This window comes from Amphibalanus amphitrite, unplaced genomic scaffold, assembly GCF_019059575.1.
Source record: "Amphibalanus amphitrite isolate SeventyFive unplaced genomic scaffold, NRLGWU_Aamphi_draft 000631F_arrow, whole genome shotgun sequence".
Lineage (NCBI taxonomy): Eukaryota > Metazoa > Arthropoda > Thecostraca > Balanomorpha > Balanidae > Amphibalanus > Amphibalanus amphitrite.
Genome location: NW_024882125.1, coordinates 46,972 through 69,930, shown reverse-complemented (window position 1 = coordinate 69,930; position 22,959 = coordinate 46,972). Strand labels below are relative to the sequence as shown.

The 22,959-nt window shown below is 47.3% G+C and overlaps 1 protein-coding gene across 2 annotated transcripts; it reads right to left on the bottom strand.

Moving 5' to 3' along the window:
- Nucleotides 1–4,655: 4,655 nt before the first annotated feature.
- Nucleotides 4,656–22,676, bottom strand: LOC122363621. 2 transcript variants are annotated; one of them, XM_043333119.1, is made up of 3 exons: nt 22,534–22,676; nt 6,762–6,940; nt 4,656–6,471 (listed from the first exon to the last, which is right to left on the bottom strand). In XM_043333119.1, exons 2-3 carry the CDS (start codon nt 6,835–6,837, stop codon nt 5,279–5,281), a joined length of 1,269 nt encoding a protein of 422 aa, XP_043189054.1. In that variant the 5' UTR covers nt 6,838–6,940; nt 22,534–22,676; the 3' UTR covers nt 4,656–5,278. The 2 variants fall into 2 exon arrangements, with proteins under 2 accessions (XP_043189054.1, XP_043189055.1); XM_043333120.1 differs by lacking the exon at nt 22,534–22,676 and adding an exon at nt 17,989–18,050.
- Nucleotides 22,677–22,959: the final 283 nt, after the last annotated feature.

Here is a 22,959-nt window from a genome sequence, read left to right as displayed (position 1 = left end):
ATACTATCCCCTTCCTTGATTCTTCTGCTTTTTTGTGCAAAGTAACTTTTCCGCTACCTCTACCAGTTTTTCTTCTACGGTCTCCCGAATAGAACAATGTTTTTGATACAACTTGCCCCATGGCTTGGGTGAGTTGTATCACATGGTGGGGTAATTTGTATCACTATTTCACGTTTCAGGGAGTATGCTTGCTACTGGTTTTGAACATAACAACAACATTAAATGGGGTCAATACAATGTATAGGTATGCTCAAAGGCTTCACTTTATTAGACCAAACTTAGGTCAATGCAATCCGAACGAAACATCAACAGACTAGACGCAAAAGTGGTCTGTTAATAGCAAAGAAGCCAACACATTGTGCCGAAATGGAACGAGCATTGACTAGCTACCTACAAACGCGAGCCAGGGCTTAGCTTTCGCGATCAAAAGCTACATACCCATACATACATGCATACATACATGTTACAACATACCCCACCCGGCTCTGATACAACATGTACCTAGCCGCCATCTTGGAAAAAACATCCTCGTGCTAAAAAAACAGCGAACAGCTGGAGAAATCCGTTTTCACTCACGCAGCCTTAGAACCTACCCTCACCACCGCTACGGAGATCTTTCAAATTCGTGCACATCTAAATGCCCAGAACACACATTTTCTTGCAACTGATTTTTTTAGAATGACATTAAAAAAACATAAAATCGGCTCTCACCTCGAGACGCGTCCACTCAGCCACAAGACAGAACAGGGAAAGATGGCGCCCGGAAAACCTCGTCGGCTGGTCGTGTCGCGAGCGCCATCCATTGGATAAGTTTGGCACAATTCGCACTGATACAACTTGGACATGATACAACTCTCCCCGCTCTCCCCTAAGCTTGGCCACTCGCCCAGGGTTACCCCAATGTGCTAATTTTTATTTTAGAACAGCGATATTCGAAAACATGTCATACTTAAGCCAGCCTGCCTCGTCACCCCTCACTACAAACACTTAAACGGTCCTTACATAACATTCGTATAAATATTAGTACTGTATGGTATAACATCAACAGTGCAACATATCTCACTTTTTAGCTAAAAACCCTTAAAATATCATTTTTGCGCTATAACTTTAACAATATGCAATTTTTGTCAGCCTCAACTTTTTTGCTGGCGTTACCTTAGCTGCCACGCTGAAAGGACAAACAGTTGAACATTTTATTGTGAATAATTTAGCCGGAAACGGGGTGGCCGGGCTTCCCCCGCGCCCGGGCTTCCCCCGGCTTCCCCTAGATAACTGGTTAGCGCACATTGTACTGCAGACATTAATAATATTTTCCAAATAAGTTTTAAGCACCGATGATATACCGTTCTGTTAAACGCCGTGCGATCTATTGATCAGTTCAGTTATAATTTCTTACAAAATGTCTATCCCTGTGGGGTTGTATACAAAGTCAAATACGAGCTAGGAGTCTGGGAAATAAGAGCCAGGAAGAAATATTTTTGAGTAAAATTAATCGTCTGTGAAATCAATGTGCGCCAGCCAGTTTTCTAAGTAATTCAGCTAGCAATTCTCGTGCTGTGTTCAAAGAGATGATTACAGTGAGGGTCGAACTTAAGAAAAACGGACTATAAGCTCTTGAGAGCGTTTGCCGTAGTTCAATATTTTGCATGAAAATTGACCGACATGACGTCACTCTGACGTCATTTCCGGCCTAACTATGGTAGCTAGAAAGTTTAAATTATAACACAAGGTGTCAAATTGATGCCGCTGAGGGTAGGTACGGCAAGTTTCGTGTTGATCCGTCAAACGGTTTAGAAGATATTGCCGAAAAACGGGAGGGGGGCTCTGTAGAGCCTCCCCCCAGTCATGCGCGGGTTAACATTGATCACAAATTTACTTTATGTACCGTATTTTATTCGAAGAGGGCAAAAACGCTTTATCACCGCTCATTGCCAAAGAAGAGTGAGGAAGATTTTGGAAATCACGTGGGATGTATAACGAAACGGCTGCTACCAGTCAACGTTGTCAAATGTGTAAAAATACGCAACACTTCTTCAAAGTTCTGCGATGGCCCATACCTCCCGGGAGACCTCCCGGGTCTCCCCTACACATTTCGTACTTTGAGCGACGATAGCGGGAGAACCGTGTGGAGCTTCGAGGATCGGTCTTCAGTTCCCGGACCAGAAAGGTGGGGCCTATGCAATATGAAATTTCATCAAAATGATGATACTGTCCCTTTGATTAGGTAGGGGAGACCCGGGAGGTATGGGCCCCCTGGAGGTATGGGCCATCGCAGTTTTGAAGAAGTGTTAGGTACGTCTTTTTACAATTTTGACCGCGTAAACTGGTAGCAGCCATTCCGTTATACAACCCACGTGCTTTTCAAAATCTTCCTCAGTCTTCTTTGGCAATGAGCGGCGATAAAGCGTTTTTGCCCTCTTCGAGTAAAATAATACTGTACATACAGAAAACTCGTGATAAATTCGAACTAGGCTCGTTTTATGATGTCAGACCAATGCTAACATAAAGTTTAACCCTCGCCCGCACATGGGGGGGGGGGGTGGTGGTGGTGGTTGCCACCCCCCCCCCAGGTAGTCTTTCTGCTCTGCACTCAACATTTTTAGAGCTAGAAGGCTGATTTTTCGTATAGCTGCTCCTCTATCCTTTCTTGATGTTTACTGAAAATTTCAAGTTTCTGTGGTTTTTGGTTTCGGAGATATGACCTTGTTTTCAGGTCATGTCATGACCCAAATGGCCAATTCTCAACATCTTGCATTGGCTATGGGCCTTGTGAGCTTTTAACACCTTGATTTCGCCCTTTTATGCCAATCCTACCTCCCACCTATCATGAAACATGTTGTTCGACGATGTACAGAGGTCAAGGTCAGGGTCAAGGTCAACCTAGGTCATCTAAGATAATTGCGTTTTAGGCAAGCTGAATTTACTTTTTTTGAAATTTTTTGACTACATTTTTGATAAAAGCTTCTCAGATCATGATTTCATGTAATATGGACACATAAACAATCTGTGCACACATCAGTATACACACAGACACACACAGACATACAAACACATATTATTGATCTTGACCTAACTTGACCTGAGATGACCTCAGCAGCAAAAACCTGGTCGGGTAGTGTGACAAAGAGGTTCTAGCTGGCTTGGCACCAGAAAACGGCATCGTCATCGGTATATGACAAGCAGCGCGCTTGATATCCAACGGTGACCTAAAACAGCAACATTTTTTAGTTTGACCTGACCTGGAAGGTCAATGACTGACCTGAGAAGGTAAAACTGGGTATCATTGGATTCGTCTCTTCCCAAAGAATCTTTTTGGTCTTTACCGCTAAGCTCTATCTCCAACAGGAACGAAATGGCGCGGGGGGGGGTGGCAACCCCCCCCCCCCATGTGCGTTCTAGGATGGGAAAATGGCATGTGCGGGCGAGGGTTAAAGCATGCAAATTAAGGCTGGATAGACAATTTGAAGCTTTCTTGCAAGATTATGAGCTGAGATGCTACGCAAATTCTGGCGTCCTAACCGGGAGGTTCGGGCCACCCACCCCCGTTGATCCTAAATCAATAAAAAGATGATTTCATTGAGTGTCATCTTCAACAAGTTTTACTTTTGTCGCGCAATGTTGAAAATTTAGCTTCAAATTTCATTCGAACAGAAAAATATTATATATTTTATTTCAAGGTGCATGATTGAGTTTACCAAAATACATATGTACCCAAGTGACCTCCATGAAGTAAGCTGTTGGCCGCTTATGCGGTTTCTGGGCTCTAAGAGAGATCAAGGTAGATACCAGCTACGAGTTTTGTTCTCATTGTCGAGAAAAGGATATGAAACATGGCACCGGCCCATACCTCCCGGCCCATGGCCCATACCTCCCGGTGTATTCTGATGGATCGAAAAAGCGCATGATTTATTAAAAGTTATCTCGAGACAAAATAGTTGATCCCAGATGCCTAATATCAGGCACACTTTGCAGGCGAAAGGCAATTTCACGTGCAGAGAGTGAAAAACCGGGTGTAGCCACTGCCCACTGGAAGAAAATTGCCTTTTCACAAAACCGGCCCATACCTCCCGGGTCTCCCCTACATCATATGGCTACACCCGCAGTCGCTTTATAAAACAGTTTTGGCGTGAAATGCAACCAAGTGTGTGGAAAACTGTCAGTGTCATTCTAAGCCCTTTTGTGTAATCGGCCGCAAGAATGTGCAGAAAACTGCGTCGGTAGCATTTTTCCCATGACGTCGGCTTCTGTCCGCCGCCTCTCTTGTTCCACTGATCCGGTGCCATGGTCTCTACGCCTCGTTATCGTCTGGATCACGGGTACTACGCCCAGTTATTTTCTGATTAATGTTTACTACGCCCCACTACCGTCCTAATAATGGCCATTGCGCCCAGTTACCTTCTGAATAGCGGTCACCATGCACCCCATTAACGTCTGAATAACGGCCACTACACTGCATTACCGTCTGAATAACGGCCGATACACCTCGTTACCCTCTGAATAATGGTCGCTACGCCCCAGTATCGTCCAAATAACGGTCAGTACATCTATTTACTCTTAATAACGAACACCACCCGATGGCCGGTCACTCCGCCCATCATAGCCAACAGCCGGTGAACAATTGCTCATTTAAATCATCGCTGTGATCGGTAGTGAGCTTTGGGCCAGTGTATAACTTTATTTCAATAAGAAACAACAACATATGGGAAACAACAAACATAATTCACACCCAAGTCAAACCATAAAACCCACACATGTGAGCGCAAAAGCACCCATTGAAAGGCAAAGATCATTGGCCTGAGTTGAAGTTACAGAATAATAAATGTATGCATTTAGAGTGAGCTGGAACACCGTAGTATAAAATCAGAAATAGAGTTCCTTCTAAAATGGCAACATGCTAATGAATTATGCGCGTTAAATGAGTATGTATGTAGCACAACACTGGTTGAATAATGAACCTTGGTTAACCTTGGGTTAAACGTGTACAGCCACAATCTGCATGCAGGAGCATCGCTACCAGTACTCTGATTTGTACTATAAGTTATGGCACCACTTGTCAAAGTTAGTCTGTGCCGCGTCAGAGACAAACCTCTGCTGGTATAGCGCGACGAACAGGCTACAAAGCGCAGAAACTCTTTATAAAGATGGTCCGGGGCTGATATGCTGCTACCCGCTAACACAGCCACACAAAGTCCCACAGCCCTCAAACACAGCCGCCCTCAGTCCCTCAGCCCTCAAACACAGCCGCCCTCAGTCCCTCAGCTCTCCAGAACAGCCGCCCTCAGACGTCCAGCTTCCAGTTGAACCAGGCGTACACGGTGTTGACGTGGCAGTACACGTCAAAGTAGTTGGCCTCGGGGAAGGCGCGTGTGCAGCCCAGACAGACGCGCTCCCGCAGCTGGCGCAGCGTCTCCTGGGACGGTGTCGGCTGCCGGTAGCGCCGGCGGCCGGGGCGCAGCGGCAGCGGCTGGTCGCCGCGACACTGTGCCATCAGCTCGTCAAAGTCCTGGTACCAGGCGGCGGTCGGCGAGAGCAGCTCGGCCGGCTGGGCGGCGGCGATCAGCCGGCGGGCGGCGGCAGCGCGCTGCTCCTCCCGACTGGGTACACGCCACTGGAGCCCGCCGTCCGCTGCCAGGGCGGCGCAGCGGCCGTCCCCCGCCCAGCTCCCGCCGCCGCCGGCCGCCGGCAGCCGCTGCGGCCGGTTCGCGCCCCGGATGGCGCGCGGCGCCCTCTGGACAGGGGCAGCCGAACCGGCCGACCGCAGACAGGTGAAGTCGGCAGCGGCCGCGTGCGAGCCGTCCGAGCGGCCGGCGCTCTGAGGGACCGGCACACCCACGAAACCCGCGTAGCCGATGGAGCGGGGCGGCTGCTCGGGGGCCGCACGGAGCGTCCTGTCGACACGGCGCTCAGAGCTGCCGGCGCCGGACACCGCTGAGCGGCTGGCCGGCGACCTCCCACCAGAGACCGCGGGCTCACCGCGGGCCGGCTCCTCGGCCTCGGCGGAGCAGATCAGTGTCTCCAGGGAGCGGCAGAGCGAGTCGTAGCGCTGCTGGGCGGTGTCGGCGGCCGGCTGCCGCGTCTGCTCACAGTCGGACTCAGATGACTGACTGGACTGTGGAGAAGACGCAGTTGGAGAGCCGGTGGACACAGAGTCGCCGTCCGAGCGGTACGCCAGACTCTGATCAGAGTGCTGGCGCGGCGAGACGGACGGCGAGCTCACCTGGTCAGCGTCGTCCGAGACAGAGCCTTCCCCGGTCTGTGGGGACGTCTCTGTGTCCCACACCTCCTCTGCGGCCCCCCGGCGGCCGCTCGGCGAGCGGAGACACGGCTGGGCCGTCACCGCGACATCGCTGGCCGTCCGGACGTCCGGACGGAGGCCGGGGTCCGGGCGGCACGTCTGGCCGGGGCCCGGTGTCTGCTCGTCGCCGCTGGAGCTGTCTGACGATACGCTGGTGCTGGGTGTACGGGCTCCACCTGACCACAGTGATCAGCGTCAGGCGGTGGCCGTCATGGCTGCTCAGAGTGACACAGCGGTCCCAGTCAGTCAGCCACACAACAGTCTCAGCCGTTCGTCACCGTCGGTCAGTGGTCACTGGTCATAACGGCCGGTACACAACTCAGTCCCCGTCTCTGGATATGGCGCCACTACTCCAGTCACCTACAGGCCTGGTGTAATATGAACGATTTATTCGAGTTGAAATAGCCGTACATACCGTATGTCGGTTATGGTGAGAACAGCGAAGCGACATACCTGCCGAACTTACCGAATATCTCCGCGGTAGGTCGCTCCTGGACGCCACTGTGCAGTCCCGTGACTGGTATCGCTTGTAAAAGCAGCATGTTGATTATCTTCGATAACACCTTCGTAAAATGTCCAACCAGCTTAGATAGCCGCGCTAAAACGCAGATAACTGTCGAAGTGGGAGTGATCCTCTCCTTTCATCTGCAACAATGGGAATGCTGGTTAGGAAACGCAAATACAGATCAAATCAAATCAAATCATTAATTCGCTATTCGAAACGGGCGGCTCGTGAGACGGGTCGTTTGTCGGGGGCGGGGGGAGGAGGCGCCACTTTTGCGGCAACAGCCGCACACCGAGGAGCGAGCTGCCGCGCTGGCAGTCGACCCGCGCCGACTTGGTTGGTGGCCAGAAAGAGGGGCGTTCAGGCTGGCCAATGCCACATATATATATATATATATATATATATATATATATATATATATATATATATATATATATATAGGGTCGAAACATTATGCAATAAAGGTACCATCTTCAGCTCTTTTTCGGGGTGTGTCAAACAACAAACTTGTCAGACGTGACCTAAAGCATTGTTTCACTGGAAAACAGGTAACTGTAACGAGCCTTACAAACCTAGCGGTACGGTGTCACGGCTTTTGCCGCCCTATAGACCACCACAGACCACCCTAGCCTACCCCACAACAGACCACCCCAGACCATCCCAGCCCGCTCAGACTACATCATATATACCTACAGACAACAGATGTTATTATAGACAATAAACATGCAACAAACAGACAACAGACAACAAACAAAAAACAAACAGACAGCATTATAGACAACACAAAGTCAACAGAGACAAAAAATACACAGGCGACAACAATCAGACAACAAGCAGACAACAAACGGACATTGCTGTCGGCATCACAGACAATAAGCTACCACAGGCCATGGTAGAAAGTACCACCTCGAGCTGACACAGTTGCGACTCACTGTCGTCGGAGGAGGATCTGACAGTGTCACAGAGTACTGTCTGTAGATCGTTCTGAAGGAGCGCCCCGCAGTCACCACTCTCCAGGGTCGAGCGAAGCCCGTCTCGAGTCTCCAGGACTGCGTCCACCAGACGCCACCCCCCCCCCTCCCCCTCCCCGTTCCTCGTTGGTCGTATCTTCGCGGCCGATTGCGATAAGCGGTGGCGAGGACGGCAAGAGTTCATAGTCCTAACAGTCGGTGGGCGCCCTAGGCGTGTGGCTAGGACAGCAGAGGTTCAGAGTCCTTTCAGGCCGTCACTCAGGGTGAGGGGCACGTGAAGATAGGCCCGGCTGACTGACAGCGGTGAACACCACGATAAGCTTGGCATCAAGCGGCAGCTTGCACCAAGTTATCTGCGCACAGGTCGTCCCAGATAAGCCATAAAGAACAGTGGCAAAGACTGAAACGCACTTGGCTTGGTATCGCTTTTCCAATTAGCTGTAATCGAATTATCAAGCATGCTCCTATTCGTCGCGCCACGCGTGTTACGGTTAGGGGAAGTTGGGGGAACACCGAATACTTTTTTCTGACGCCCGTAGCACGCAAGGTAGACAACATAAGCTATTCTTGTTGGCGTCATTCGAGAGGCCAGTCTTTCGCCTTTCAAACATACCAGGCGCATTTGATGAATTCGCATACCGTTAAGCGCACAAACTAGAAATATCAAAGAAGTGACTTTTTCGGCGTTGCCCCGGACTGCGGGAAAGCCGAAAATGGGAGAAATGATCTACGGGGAATGCCGAAATTGATGTTTTGCCATTTTATCTCAAACTTTATCCAGAATTCATCAAAGCTGACATGGGTTTTAAGAGCTTGAGGACGCTTGGTGCTCACTGGAAGTTATAATTGTGTGATATAATAAGAAAAGGCCAGGTTAATCATTCCTTAGAGGTAACAGGCCGTTGTGTCTGTTGAAAGTGTAATTTGTGTGACTAAAAATACGCGTTGCTATTCTACAGCAGTAAAGTCCACGTAGAGTGCTTTAACGTGCGTAATTGCACGTCTTCGGCATTACCCCAGCCAGCCATACTTTTATTTGCAGGCCCATAACTTTTCAACGTGCTGTATAAATTTCAAATAGGCAGCACACTTATGCAAAGACATGCTGAAGATTACTTGACCGAATTGGCCAGACAAACGGTAGCATAATGAGTAAGAAATGCAGCTTCAAAGGCGCATGTAGTACAAGGGAAACGTACCTTGAAAACGCTCTTGGCGCCCTCACAGCCGAAGTATTCCGAATGACGACTCGTAACAAACATGCGATAATTGTAGTCACTTAAGCTTCAGAACATCACTGACATGTGGCATCCATGTCGTACGGTTTTCGAAATATCTTGAATTTCGGCTTTGCCCCAACTCCGGCATTGCCCCAACTTCCCCTAACAGATATCGAGGCTGGGGTCAAAATCGATTGTTTGGCTCGATTTATTATTCGTTCACCCAATTCGTTGAATACCTACTTGAGTTTAATTAAGCCACTCAAGTAAATAGTAAAATACTTTAACGATGATGTACGACTCAGCATACTGGTACGAGAATGATGTGCCGGTAATCTTAAATGATTCATCATTAAGATCCCTTGAATGATCTATTAGTTACTATGGTATACCAGTGGAGCATCTCTTTAAAATGCCGTTAAAGCAGGTATCTGATGTACCGTAAACCGGGGTGAGTTGATATGGGGTGGTGAGTTGATATAAATCGCTCGAAAAATGTTAAAATGTGTGCTGCTCATCCATTTGTAAATCAATTTTCAGTTTTATTTTTCTGTGAAGTGAAGCAACCAATAAGTGATGCATATAGCTGAGAACGGCATGCATGTGGTGCAGTGCCTTCTTAACACATTACTTTTTTCAAAGTCCTTTTTTCTTCTGATTTTAAAACTAAGGAAAAGTCCCCACCCTACAGCAAAGACGATGGGTATTCATGGAACAACATGCACTGCGAAAGACACTACCATCAATTTACTGTTGATCCCAGGTAGTTTTGGGTTTCACCTATAACAACGCTTTTTTATAATTTTAAGAAAAGTGACAGGTGGTGAGTTGATATGCCATCAAGTGGTGAGTTGATATGCATGATAAAAGCTGATACCAGGCTGGTATGCATGCAAATTAGCATGAAATATGGGTCTGCAGGTAAGACAAAGTCAATTAGACCAACTATTCTCCTTTTCTTTCCCCACATCATTCCATCAACCCCCAAAAGCTTTAGTTTTTTTTTCTGAATGCTTGAGACGATGCCTGTTAGTATCACTGATGTTAGTTGTCGGACTTTCGTCACCGTCTTGAGTTGAGATGTTAGTTTCACAACGTTTCAGCCAGTAACTTCTCCGGCCATAGTCAAATCTGCCTCGATAGTGGAGTGGTTAGAACCGTGGACCATCACCGGGGAAACCCGAGTCCGATTCCCGCTGACTACAGGAGCTTTCGAACTGTTTGACGCGTACGGCGCAACGCCACCAACATCCAGGACCCAGGTCCTTCTGAGGGTCAAAGAACACCTGACGAGTGACGACGGCCGGAGAGTAACTGGCCGAAACGTTGTGAAACTAACATCTCAACTCAAGACGGGGACGAAGGTCCGACAACTAACATCAGTGACCCCAAAGTTTTTTTTTCTGTGGACATACCTAACATGCAAAAGGCACAGCACAACTCCCTGTCAAGTCTCAAGATGGCTCCCTACAAGCTACAAAGGAACACTATAGAACACCTTTATACGTATAGATAAAAAATTGTTATAATTATTCGTAGTTTCGAAAATGACAGAACTGTCGTTTCTGTATGGCTAACAGCGCGGGAATTCTGATCTCGTGAAACTGATTAGTTTTCCTGCTTGGCAGTTGCCAACCGAGAATGAGTGACAAAATGAAATGGAACAAACAATATAAAGAAATTGACTGGTGTTTTAGCCCTCGCCCGTATTCGTGTTTTGCCAGCGTTTAACGTATAGGGGGGGGGGGATCCGTTGGAATCCCATCGTCGTTTGGCCCCTGGTGGAGCTAGAGCTTCGCGGAAAAATAAGCGTGTTGCCCGAGACGCGAGGAAGCCGATGATAACCAACTTTAAGGTCCTATGTCATTGGTTAACCTTCCAGGCCAGGTCAATTACCCAGAAGTCGGGAAAATAGGGGGTTATTTGAAGTTCGTAAAGAGAGTTTATTATTTTTTGGCTGTTGCTGATCACGAATGTCATGTTAGTTTTGATCACAGATGTCTTCGTACATTTAGGCCAGGTCGGGTCAGGTCAGGTCAACCAGTAGGTGTCCTGCCGGCTATCCATAGGGAGTGTCAAGTGTCAACTACCACTGACGGTGTCGTAACATGTTACGAAGGCACTAAAACTACTTCGTAAATGATCAAATGCATGTTAAATTCGAAATCGGCCCGAAAAAAATACTCTAGAAACATGTAAAACTCCAAAAAGTGAACGGAGGTCACCAAAGCTCAAGCCTTCAGGTGACCTTGACAGTTGACACCCACAAAACTGCGTGGGACCAACATCATTTACATGTTTGGACGTTACAATCACAAAAAGATTGGAAATGCGCGGATAATGTGAGCCGACTACGCCAAATCGCGATTCCGGCCAAGCATGGTCTCGAGACTCAGGTCACAAGTCAAAAACCATTTGAGTCAGGGTCATGAAATCTTTAGAACATGTGTAAAATTGATAAACTCGAGAGGTGCTAAAAGTTTCGTCGCGATCGGCCGCTTTTTGCGCGAGTTATGTGCGAAAAGCCGAGGTGGTCCGTTCGCCCCCCTATAAGTGCGAGGGTTAATTTTGGCTTTTGATGCCGAATTCTGTTTTATGTCGCTTATTTCACGTTATAGAATAAAGTGCGAATTAGATTCGCTTCACTTCACTTCATTAATATTTTGTTGACTACCAGTCAACAAAAGCTCAGAAGTAGGTATATGTATTCTTTCATTTCAATCCATTATCTCTGTCAGAGACATATCAACCTTGACCCGCAACTTACAATGTGTTTTAATTACAAGAAAATACACTTGTAATTCCAAAATATATTGCCAGTTTTGATACCGTTGGCTTGAGGACACGTGACTAGCCAAGTTCAGAATGTTCTAAGTAAAACTAAGTATCATAAAGCGAAAAAATGATGCTGCTAAAATCAAGCCATTTTGATAGCGCTGCATGCTGGACATGATTGCGTTTTCATGAATGTGAGGTCTGCTGCCAAGCTAATGCCATTTTTCTGATGGTTTCTTTCAGGATGTGTTCTCTGATCCTTTTTTTTAAACACTGGCATTTTATCAACTCACCTCTGAGCTTCTTTAGCCAAGAAATTTTGAAAAATCCAAAACCATATCAACTCACCACCCCCCAGGGGGGGAGTTGATATGAACTTTGGCGTTTTAAAAAAGGGGCTTAATATATACATTTTTTATTCATTTTTGCTGATTCCCTTCCCAAGGCATTTGCCATGAAACTGGCACAAAAAGAATTCCGTAAATGAATGTGGCTTTTAAAGAAATCCAGAAAAACCTCAAAATCCATATCAACTCACCCCGGTTTACGGTATATATTCAATATTGATTTCGTTAAGGACACATTTGAAGTGAAAATGGTAACTTGGAGAGGACAGACGAGCGAGTATGTATCGCTATCGTTATGTGACGATAAGGTATCGATGAGTGGCATGAAAGACGGTGGTTGGTACTTAGGTATCTGGTGCTATGTTTTGAATCATACTGACTAGAAGTACAAGTTAATTCCTCAGTTATAGGAGAGACCCAGGAGGTATGGGCCTCCGGGAGGTATGGGCCATCGCAGTTTTGAAGAAAAGTTGCGTATTTTTACAAATTTAATCGCGTAAACTGCTAGCAGTCATTTCGTTATACATTAAACAACCCACGTGATTTTCAAAATCTTCCTCAGTCTTCTTTGGCAATGAACAGTGATGAAGCGTTTTTGCCGTCTTCGATTAAAATACGGTGTATACAGAAAATCCGTGATAAATTTGAACCAGACTCGTTTTATTATGTCAGACCATCGCTAACATAAAGTTTAAAGCAGGCATATTAAGACTGGATAGACAATTTGAAGCTTTCTTGCAAGATTATGAGCCGAGATGCTACGCGTACTGGCCTCCTAACCGGGAGGATCGGGCCATCCACCCCCGTTGATCCTAATTCAATAAAATGATGTTTTCATTGATTGTCTTCTTCAATAAGTTATTTTTGTCGCGGAAGGACGAAAATTTAAACCGCGCGGGGCTGGGGTCTCCAGCCGAACGCGCGGGCTGGGGGGGGGGGGGAGGGGGGTGGTAAATTTTACCCCCCTGTTATCTCCCGAACTAATGGTCCGATTTGGAAAATTCAAACGCCAATCGAAAGATCTCATCACGAACAACTAAAAACATGTACTTAATTTAAAGTTTGAGGTTAAGGTCAAGGTCAGGTCAAGGGTACAAATTGCAAGTTTCTACAGTATCAGTATCGGGCTTGCACCGTAGTTGCCGAAGAATGGACTGAGACTGATTGCCCAAAACGTGTTCTTAGGCTACCAAGACAATATTCGTTGCATACAATATCATTCAGAGGTCAAGGTCAAGGTCAGGTCAGGTCAGGTCAGGTCAGGTCACCAAAAACAAAATATAGAAAAGGGCATGTGCGACACATGTTTTATGGGTCATTTTATTCATAGAATTCAATAGGCACACTCAATAGGTGATACGGACCACATCTGGATGAATTTCAGGTCGAGGTCAGGTCAAGGTCAGGTCAAGTGAGGTCAAATTTTGAAGTTGGTTGTTAAGGCCTAAAAAGGTGTCTATCTGATGCAGTTTTTCACGGCGATTCGAATGGTGCTATTGTTGTTTCCGTACGAGGTCTAGAACTTCCAAAAAATTCATTTTTCAAAAAAATTATTTGTCGTGACGTCATAAAATTTTAAATAAATCCCACATTTTTGAACAGATTCTTCTAAAAATTGGTATGTAGGTGCACATGGACCACTTCTCTGACATAAATTCCGGTTTTTTCGATACACGCAAAATTTTGGATTTTATAATTATTTTCCCAAAAAAGTCAGTTAAAAAAAAAATTGGGCCAAAATCAAAACTTTTCAAAAAACCGAGATTGCAATTTGATAGATAAAGTAAAATCACGTATAACCTTTTTTGTTACGTCTTGATTCCCTTAAAAATGAAGATGTTAGCGGCGTTTGAAATTTTGCCGTTTTTGAGGCGAAAATGGCGAACATGACGTCACTAAAACGTCATTTTCTCAAAAACATTGTGAAGGATTTCGCTCAAATTTTCAGGGAACGTGTCAAATTGATGTAAGAAAAGGTACTGAAAGTTTGGCGGCGCTGGGCGCCGCCGTTTTTGAGATATTGCAAAAATTCGTGAGAGGGGGGGGGGGTAAAATTTACCCCCCAGCCCCGCGCGGGTTAACTACAAATTGCATTCGAATTGAAAAATATTATTTGTCCTATTTCATGGAACATGATTAGGGTTTACCAAAATACATATGGGCCCAAGTCACCTCCATGAAGTAAGCTGTTGGCCGCTTATGCGGTACCGGGCTCTGAGAGAGATCAAGGTAGATCCCAGCTAGAGTATTGTGCTCAATGCCGAGAAAATAATATGAAACATGGCACTGGCCCATACCTCCCGGTGTATTTTGATGGATCGAAAAAGCGCATGATTTATTACCAGTAAAACGCCTTTTGGGCGAAGAACGAGCGAGCGAGATAGTGAGCCCTGAACGTGCGGAAGGGCGAGAGGGTTCTTCCAACGGGCTTGTGCAAAGCACCCTTCTAACCGGTCGCTAGCGGTGTGCCAAATTTGAGCGCAATCGGCCCAGCCGTTCCTGATATCTGGAAGCGGCATTCTGCACGTGCGCACGTGCAAACGGAGTCCAAACTGACTTTTGCACGGCACCCTACTAACCGGTCCCCAACCGTGTACCAAATTTGAGCGTAATCGGACCAGCCGTTCTCGAGATCTGGAAGCGCCCCCTGCACATGCGCACGTGCAGTAGCACCCCGACCGCAACACATGGGAATGCATTGCCTGGTGGGTGCCTACCTGTATGCCAAGTTTCAGCGAAATCGCCCCAGCAATTACCGAGTTATTGAAATGGGAACAAATTTGGTACCTCTTCTTTTTACATTTTGCACGTGCAGTGGGGGTCACTCACATAGATCAAGAGTATCCGATCTTTGGTAGAAGGGATGCAGCTACCCTACAAAAATTACCGCAAGACAATCGCCCCAGCGGCTGCGGAGATATGAGCCTCTCAAAATCACTACTTTTGCAAAGCAGCTTGCACACCCTTGACTTTTCACGTGGCACGTGCCACGACGGTCACTGAGATGTATCAAAAGTAGTCAATTACGGGGCAGAAGGGATGGGGCTACCCAGCAAAAAAGACCGCAGGCCAATCGGTCCAGCGGTTGCTGAGATATAAGCCTCTCAAAAGCGTTACAGGCCGGGCCGGGCCGGGCCGGGCCGGGCCGCTCATACTGAGATTTTCCCCTTATCTTGAAAAGACTTCGCTTCGCTCGCTGCGCTCGCTCGCTCGTAAAAAGTTATCGAGACAAACTAGTTAACCCCAGAGATGCCTAATATCAGGCACACCTTAACAGGCGAAAGGCAATTTCACGTACACAGAGTGAAAACCAGGTCTAGCCACTGCCCACTGGAAGAAAATAGTCTTTTCACAAAACCGGCCCATACCTCCCAGGTCTCCCCTAACTATGTATGTAATATGTACCTATTGACAGTTTTAACAAATTAATTTTGTCGGAATGCAGGTGCGATGTGTAATGTGTGTTTTTACTTTAGGTATGTAGGTAACTTTGACCAGAATAGCACATAGGTAATGAGGAGAGTGTCATTATCAAATGTCAATTTTTATATAAATTTAGGTACGGTTTTATCGGTTCTTATCGAACAGACCAACTGAAGACCAAATATTAAAAACGAGTTTTGGTCTGATAACCCTTTTCCGGGCAAGGGGTGATGATGATGAATTGGGGTTTTTGGGCGCCCAGACTACAGTGGTCATCGGCGCCCACCGGGCGGGGGGGGGGGGCGAAAAGGCCAAAGCAGTTTTTTGACAATGCATTTTGAGACACATAGGGGAGAGTGGGGTAATTTGGCCGGTGGTTTAAATTGGCCGCCCCCACCTGTACGATGTTTAATAAAAGTGAGTGAAATAACTCTAGTCTCTATTCATTTGTCATGGGCAGAAATCACTGGAGGACAAAGGTCAAAACTTTGCCCCTCGTAGTTTTATTCAAAATAAATAAACGTTAATTTCATTAGAAAATGGTAACTTTTGCTTCTGTTTACAAAGTTGTATAACAAGTAGTATTTGGGCTAAAAACGAATTCAGACATTATAGCGCCATTCTTGGGGGTTTCAGCGGTTCCAAGAGCAATTTCATCTAATTCCGTATAGCCGTGATGACTTTATACACACAAAAATTCAGAATGGCAAGATGGGGCAATTTGGCCGGGACTAGCGGGGCAACTTGGCCGGTGCGCTCATGGTCACTATGCTGGGACGGCAGAGTTTTCATGGTCAAATGTACCATAAATGACATTATTCATGACCAACTTTGACTACTTTGATGCCTTACTAACGATTGGTCAACTGTAAGAGCATGTGACGTCATCAAAGATTACCAAACGTTTTTTTGCTAATAAATCCTTACATAAAAAATGGTACAGCCGCACAAATGGTCTCATTCTGTTCAGCTCGCCAAGGCGCATCGAATGATACGCATGGTGACCTTGAAATCACGTGACCTTGAGGTCAAGCGACCTGAGGTAACGTGACCTGAGATCAACCTTTGACCTTGACTTCTCGAGGTCAACACATATATGTTTCGATGCAGACTGACGAGAGAATTACGATGGTACTCGAAGTTTTGGCCTAGCTTGATTACATCAAAAGTTATTCGTAAAAAAACTGTCTTCGCAACTAGAGCCGCTAATTTGGCTATTTTGACCCCTGTGACCCCTGAGTCAACCTCCAAAATGCGGCAAACGCGTCATAGGACACACGTCATTGCTGAATCTGAAGCTGACTCGCAATATTACAGAAAATCCCGACCGCAAACTAACACCGGCCAAATTGCCCCACACCCCCGGCCAAATAACCCTGCTAGTGGGGCAATTTGGCCGCCTTGCAGACCTTTGTAATACGTCACAATTTCAATATAAGTAATTACTCTATCATTTCAAGTTCACTGTCCAGTAAAGTAAAATGAATGTGACACCTGCCAGCGTTGAGAAAATGCAGAAATGTGTCATCAATTTTAAGTTACATCGTTTTCTAAAAAAAGCGGCCAAATTACCCCAACCTCCCCTACCCCAGCGATAAAAACTCCTCAGATGTGTTTATCTCGACAACACGGATCGACTGATATGGTCAGGTCATGACCTTGACCTCAGGCAAACTTTCCTAAATGACATCTCAAGGTTTGTCGACTTGAAATGTCATTTTCAGCCTTAAAATATCGTCGGTTCGACAGTTCAAGGTTATAGTTCATTCGTCGCGTCTCCAGAGGAACACGATGCTGGCAAAATCCATGTCGTCACTTTCTTGAGTCAAACGTAAGTACAGAAAAAAACGTTTTTCATAAAATGTCAATTTTTGGATTTCTTTTTGTCGTTTGGAGGCTAAACCGTTGACCCAAATTCAAATCTGAGGACACAATCCAAAAAGAACGCTAAAAGGGTTATCGATTGCGCTTTTCTGCAGCGCTGTAGCGGCCTATTGGCTCCCGAGATACACGCCGGTATTTAAAAAAGTTAAAAAGGCAGCATTTTAACTTGGGTGAACTCTGGTGACCTGACCTTTGACCTGACCTAAAGATGACTGAGTGTTTTCGCCTGCTTTTCGACGCTCTTTCGAATGCCGCTTACCGCTACGTGGCCCAGGAGCCGGGTTAGACGGGGGGGGGGGGGGAGTTTCAGACACTCCCCGACCCGGCGCGATTGGCGCCGAACGCCGGCCCGGCGCGGGTTAAAAAACAACTGAAACAATACCTATGCGATCTAGTGCCTCTAAAGAAACACTAGGGAGTTAATTTCCAATTATCGGCAGGTTTTGAAAGATCCGCTTAAAATACCTACCTGGTGGCTCACTTTTCCCCAGCGTCCTTTGTTCAAACGTCCAATGCAATCAGAGTTAAAATTATGTGACAAACTATACCGAAAATAATAGAGACTTGCCTGAGTGGGCGCCCTGGACCGCTTTGCTCCAGCGCCCGCTGCCACACGCCACTGAGCTGCCCCGGGCCGGCCGCCAGCTCGGTCACAGCAGCACGCGCCCCAGGCCAGGTCAGCCACGGCGCCACCGGCCAATCACAGAGGAGCGCCGACCGAGCGCAGCCAATCAGCGGCCGGGAATCTCGGCTCTAACACAATTACATGATCCCGGGAAATGGGAATCGCGTGGCGTTCTGCTGTTTGCAGATCGCAGTGGAAATATTCATTTATTGTCTAACTAGCTAAAAAAAAATACCAAGTGGCTGCCCATTAGGAGAGAATCGTCCAATGCGCCTCACCCCTTAAGGAAAAATGGTGTCAATGCTTATCATAGTTATTTTACCGCGCGCTATTCAGTATTTTGTTGAAGCCTTATCATTTGACCGTTATGGGTACGGTAAAACGTCCCACTTTGGTTGCCAACTGGTTATGAGTTTCGTTTGCATATATTGTGCATTTCATATCCCGCTCATAGGCGGCGGAACGATTTGAGATAAAGGGGGGCACCAGCTCAAGGAGCCAAACCTAGGGTACCCCCAAATCCTGTTTTCTCATCGGATTTAGGCCACTTATTTTTCGTCAAAGCCCTGACACGATGATTTTTTTATTTTTCTTTATTTATTTTTTTACTAAACGAAAATGGCAGTTTACCCCCGTATGTGTGGTTAACTTTAAGCTGATCCTCAAGTACCTATGCGTTTGTCTCTTCCTTATTGTCGTTTGATAAATTCCATTTATCCTACATGTATCGAATTCCCAAGAAGCCATCGCAGTACTAATCAGTGGCGAATCCCAGGGGGGAGGTCACATGGGTCAACTCATGACTTAAGGCCTGGGGTCACCACATGCCTGCCAGGAGCACCACAGGCCTGACAGCCGACAGGGGCACCACAGGCCCGCCAGGGGTACCACAGGCCTAGCAGGGGCACCACAGGCCTGTCAGGAGCACCATCGGCCTAGCAAAAGCACTACAGGTCTTCCAGGGGCACCACAGACCTGCCAGGGGCACCAGAGGCCTGCTAGGGGCACTATCGGCTTCGCAGGGGAACCACCGGCCTCGCAAGGGCACCATGGGCCTGTCAAGGGCACCACAAGCCTGTCGTTGGCACTTTAAAGGTAGTGTGCCACCTTTGAAAGATTTCCCATTTTATTTTTCCTTGGATAAGAAGCTTCTGTTTTTACCTAATATCGCAAAAAACATCAAAAATGGGCCTGGAATAGTGCCTTTTTCGCCTAAAAGTTTATCGGTTTTGCGATATGTATAACAACTGTAGTGGGCCGACCTGCAAACAGGCGTCGGCAACAATCGCGAATGCGGCGCACATGTGACAATAAGCAAAGGTCATTATAGAGTTACGACGTACGGGAATGAGTTATCAGCTGTCTAATCGTAGACAACACAATGTCGAGCCTTAAACTGTAAGCCTGTATTGGTATTGTTTCTTTTATTTGGCTGTCGAACATTATTTATGGTTTGAAATATGATTTTATGTAAAATAATTGATATGAAAAAGCCGTCTCTTAAGTTATGACCCCATTTCACCACACGCAAGTGGCAGAAATGACAATGATCAGCTGACGCATTTTTCTTGGCCGAAGTCAGAGCGCGCGGCCCGACGCACCACCACCGCACCACAAAGTATGAGCAGAAGCCGCGCCCAAAGCCAGGGCCCCGGTAACGTGAGGTAGCCGAGTCGGGGCAGCGTGCGCTGACCCAAGCCGGGGCCGCAGCTTTGGGCGCGGTCTACCGCATCCCCGCGGGCAGCCCCGGGCTATCACATGACACCGGGAGGACGCGCGGCCCCGGCTTGGGTCAGCGCACGCTGCCCCGACTCGGCTAACTCACGTTACCGGGGCCCTGGCTTTGGGCGCGGTCTACCGCACCACCTAACAGGCGTGTTCGAAACCGCAGGAGATGATGATGAACGGGTTTATCGAAACTTGATTGGATGAGCATATCGGTAATAGCGATTTCAGTGTGTGCATTTATTGTTCATAGTGGTGTGAAACAACCCGTCGGGGCGAATTTCGCACTGGGGTACTCAAAATTTGAAGAATTTAAGACGTTTCCATGAGTTTTGAAGGTATGGATAATTTCTAAAAATCCGGTTCTCCTTATCTGGGCCATTAACTCCATACGGTCCAGGAAAGCTGGCACACTACCTTTAAGATTGTCAGGGGCACCACAAACCACAGACTCGCCAGGGGCACCACAGACCTGCCAAGGCCCAGGGACACCACAGGCCTAGCAAGGACACCACAGGCCTGTCAGGGGCACCACGGGCCTGTCAGGGCCCATGGGCACCTAAGTCATGTCAGGGCCCACCGTAGGCTTGTCAGGGGGCAGGGTAGGTAGGTACCACAGTCTTTCCAGGGGCACCAGCGGCCTAGCAGGGGCACCAGTCATCACATGACTAACCAAAAACAAAGAAAAAAATGAAAATAGGGCACCACCAAAATTAAGTGGCCGAAATCCGTTGAGGTTTTAATTTTGGGTATAGGTAGGGGCACCACTTCGATTCTTGACCCTCCCCTTGGAGTCTTCCCGAATCCGCCCCTGGTACTAATACATCAAATTTAAAGGGGGGGGGGGCACCTTGCTATTGGTGCCCCCCTTGCAGAATTCAAGGGGGGCACGGTGCCCCGGTGCCCCCCCGTTCCGCCGCCTATGATCCCGCTTTCTGTGATATTACTCTATTAGTTAGTTGGCTAAGTAGAAACGTATCTACAGGGTGTAGCGAAATTATCCGGACGTCTATTTTTCGCCATTATTGTTCGCACATTTTCTTTTCAGATGTAAAGGGAGGGAAAATTGGATGAATTCGTGCCTATGGTATCGATTCTCAACTCAGAAATGACTTGGCTTTGTGAGGTGACCCTTACTCTGAGTAAGGCCGTAAGGGCCGAGTCACCGCCAGGTTCACTTTGTAGTTTTCGTCCAAGGCAGTCCAAGGCACAGCAGGGCTCGGTTTCTGAACACGCACTTATCCATGATTTAAGCCGCGCTGTCTTCATGCGGGCAGCGCGCCACGTCAGTCCCTACAAGAATGAGAAATGATGCTGAGAGAACTTCCTATCTTCTGGGCTAACGGGGCATGTCTTGGAAATAGTCCCGATCCCAATCGCATCAAAAACTTGGGGGCTATTGTCCAGCAGGAGGCGAATGAAGAGACACCCGCCACCAGCACCGCCCAACTGAGGGCACAGGTCAAGACGGCGTCGGTCCATATCAAACCCTGTGTGCTGGAGAATCCAGTCATGGCTGGAATGATCCAGAACATTCATAACGGTGTTCTTATGAAGGGTGACTTTATCGTCATTTACAAGGAAAAGCTCCAGATTGCTTTGCTTTTTGATTCCATGCGGGAAGAATGATGTCCGGATAATTTCGTTAAACTTTGTACGTCAGTAACATCATAACATGGCCTTTGGAGATTACGAACAGGAGTACCGTTTCAAAAAAAGGACAAAACTTCAGCATTTGTAAGCAAAGTTGCCTGTCTGGAAAAATGAACCAATGGCAAAATATGCACTGTTTCCAATTTTTTTTCGCCTATTCACCTCAATTAGCAGCAGTTAATCGCAATGAAGCCACTTCTGGAATGTAAGACATTTTGTTTAGTATTGTAAGCCATATTTATTAGACATATTTATAAAAAAGTAAGACATTTTACATGCAAAAACATATGGGCGTCTTGGACGTGCCGGGGCATCTCGGATTTTTTGTTACAATTACTTAGGTAGCAGCATATCTGGTGAACCGACAAAATTGGAGCACTCAAATCACGCTGTTTTTGGTGAACAACAAACTAACCTTGTTTACCGAAGTAGCGGTGAATCGGTGTCGTTTTTATGACAGACATTGGCTACGTTTCCATGGCACAAGTTAAGCCGATTTTGAAAAATGGATTTTCTCCATCATAGCATTTTGGCATAATGTAAAAATGTAAATATAGGATTAGGTGCTAGCTTAAACCATATATACGCTCATTTTTTGCATAAGGTAAATAGTTTCCGAGAAAAACGCACGTGAAATTTCGCTAAATCGATTTAGACGTGTCATGGAAACGTAGTGATTTATGTACCTAATTAAAAAATCGCATAAAACCATGTTTTTGGCAAAAAAAAAAATCGACCCGCTGATTATGGTGGTCACCAAACTTCGTCAGTGTTTTGCTTCAACAGCATTTGTTTCACTTGTAATGCTGCTAAAGTCAAAGAAGTTATTGTGATAAATAAGGGCAATGGGCATTATAGCTACCCTGGGCGTCGTAGACAGTTCTCCGCTACGTACTCATTATTTCATTCACAAGGTCTATTCATGCAAAATAATTTATCGAGAGCCGACGAATGATTCGTAGCTTGACCTTGAGATGACAATATCGAAATGTACCAGGTCACGGTTATTACCCAAAAGGCCAGGCTGAGTAATGAGTATCAGCATTAAACTCGCCCAACGGTTTGTGGTCGGGTCACTCTGCACAGTGCACAGCACTGCACTGCACTCACCTGCAGTCGCTAAGTGTCGAGTTCCTCCGTGGTTCCTCCAAGCTGCCGGGCTGGGGAGGTCCAAAGCGCTGCGGTCACCCGTTCGCTGTCGGAGGGACGCTGCAGCTGCTGTGTCCCGCTCGGCGGAGTCGCTCAGCTCACAGGGCACCACTGCCGAGTGCCGACCACCGACCTGTCGGACTCGCCGCGTGGACCGTCCCGCCCCGGTGACGCCGCCTCCGCTGGACTCGCGGCCTGTCACCCGGCGGCCGCCGGCGCGGCGGCCCCCGAGTCCCGACCCCCGGGGCGGCCTCGGCTCCGCCCCTCCACCCCTCCACCCCTGTCCCTGTCCGCCGCCGACCGCACCGGCCACGTCCCCCCCATACCGGGGAGTACCGGCTCGGTCACATGAGGCACGCATTCCTCTCCCCTGCTAGCCGACCCTAC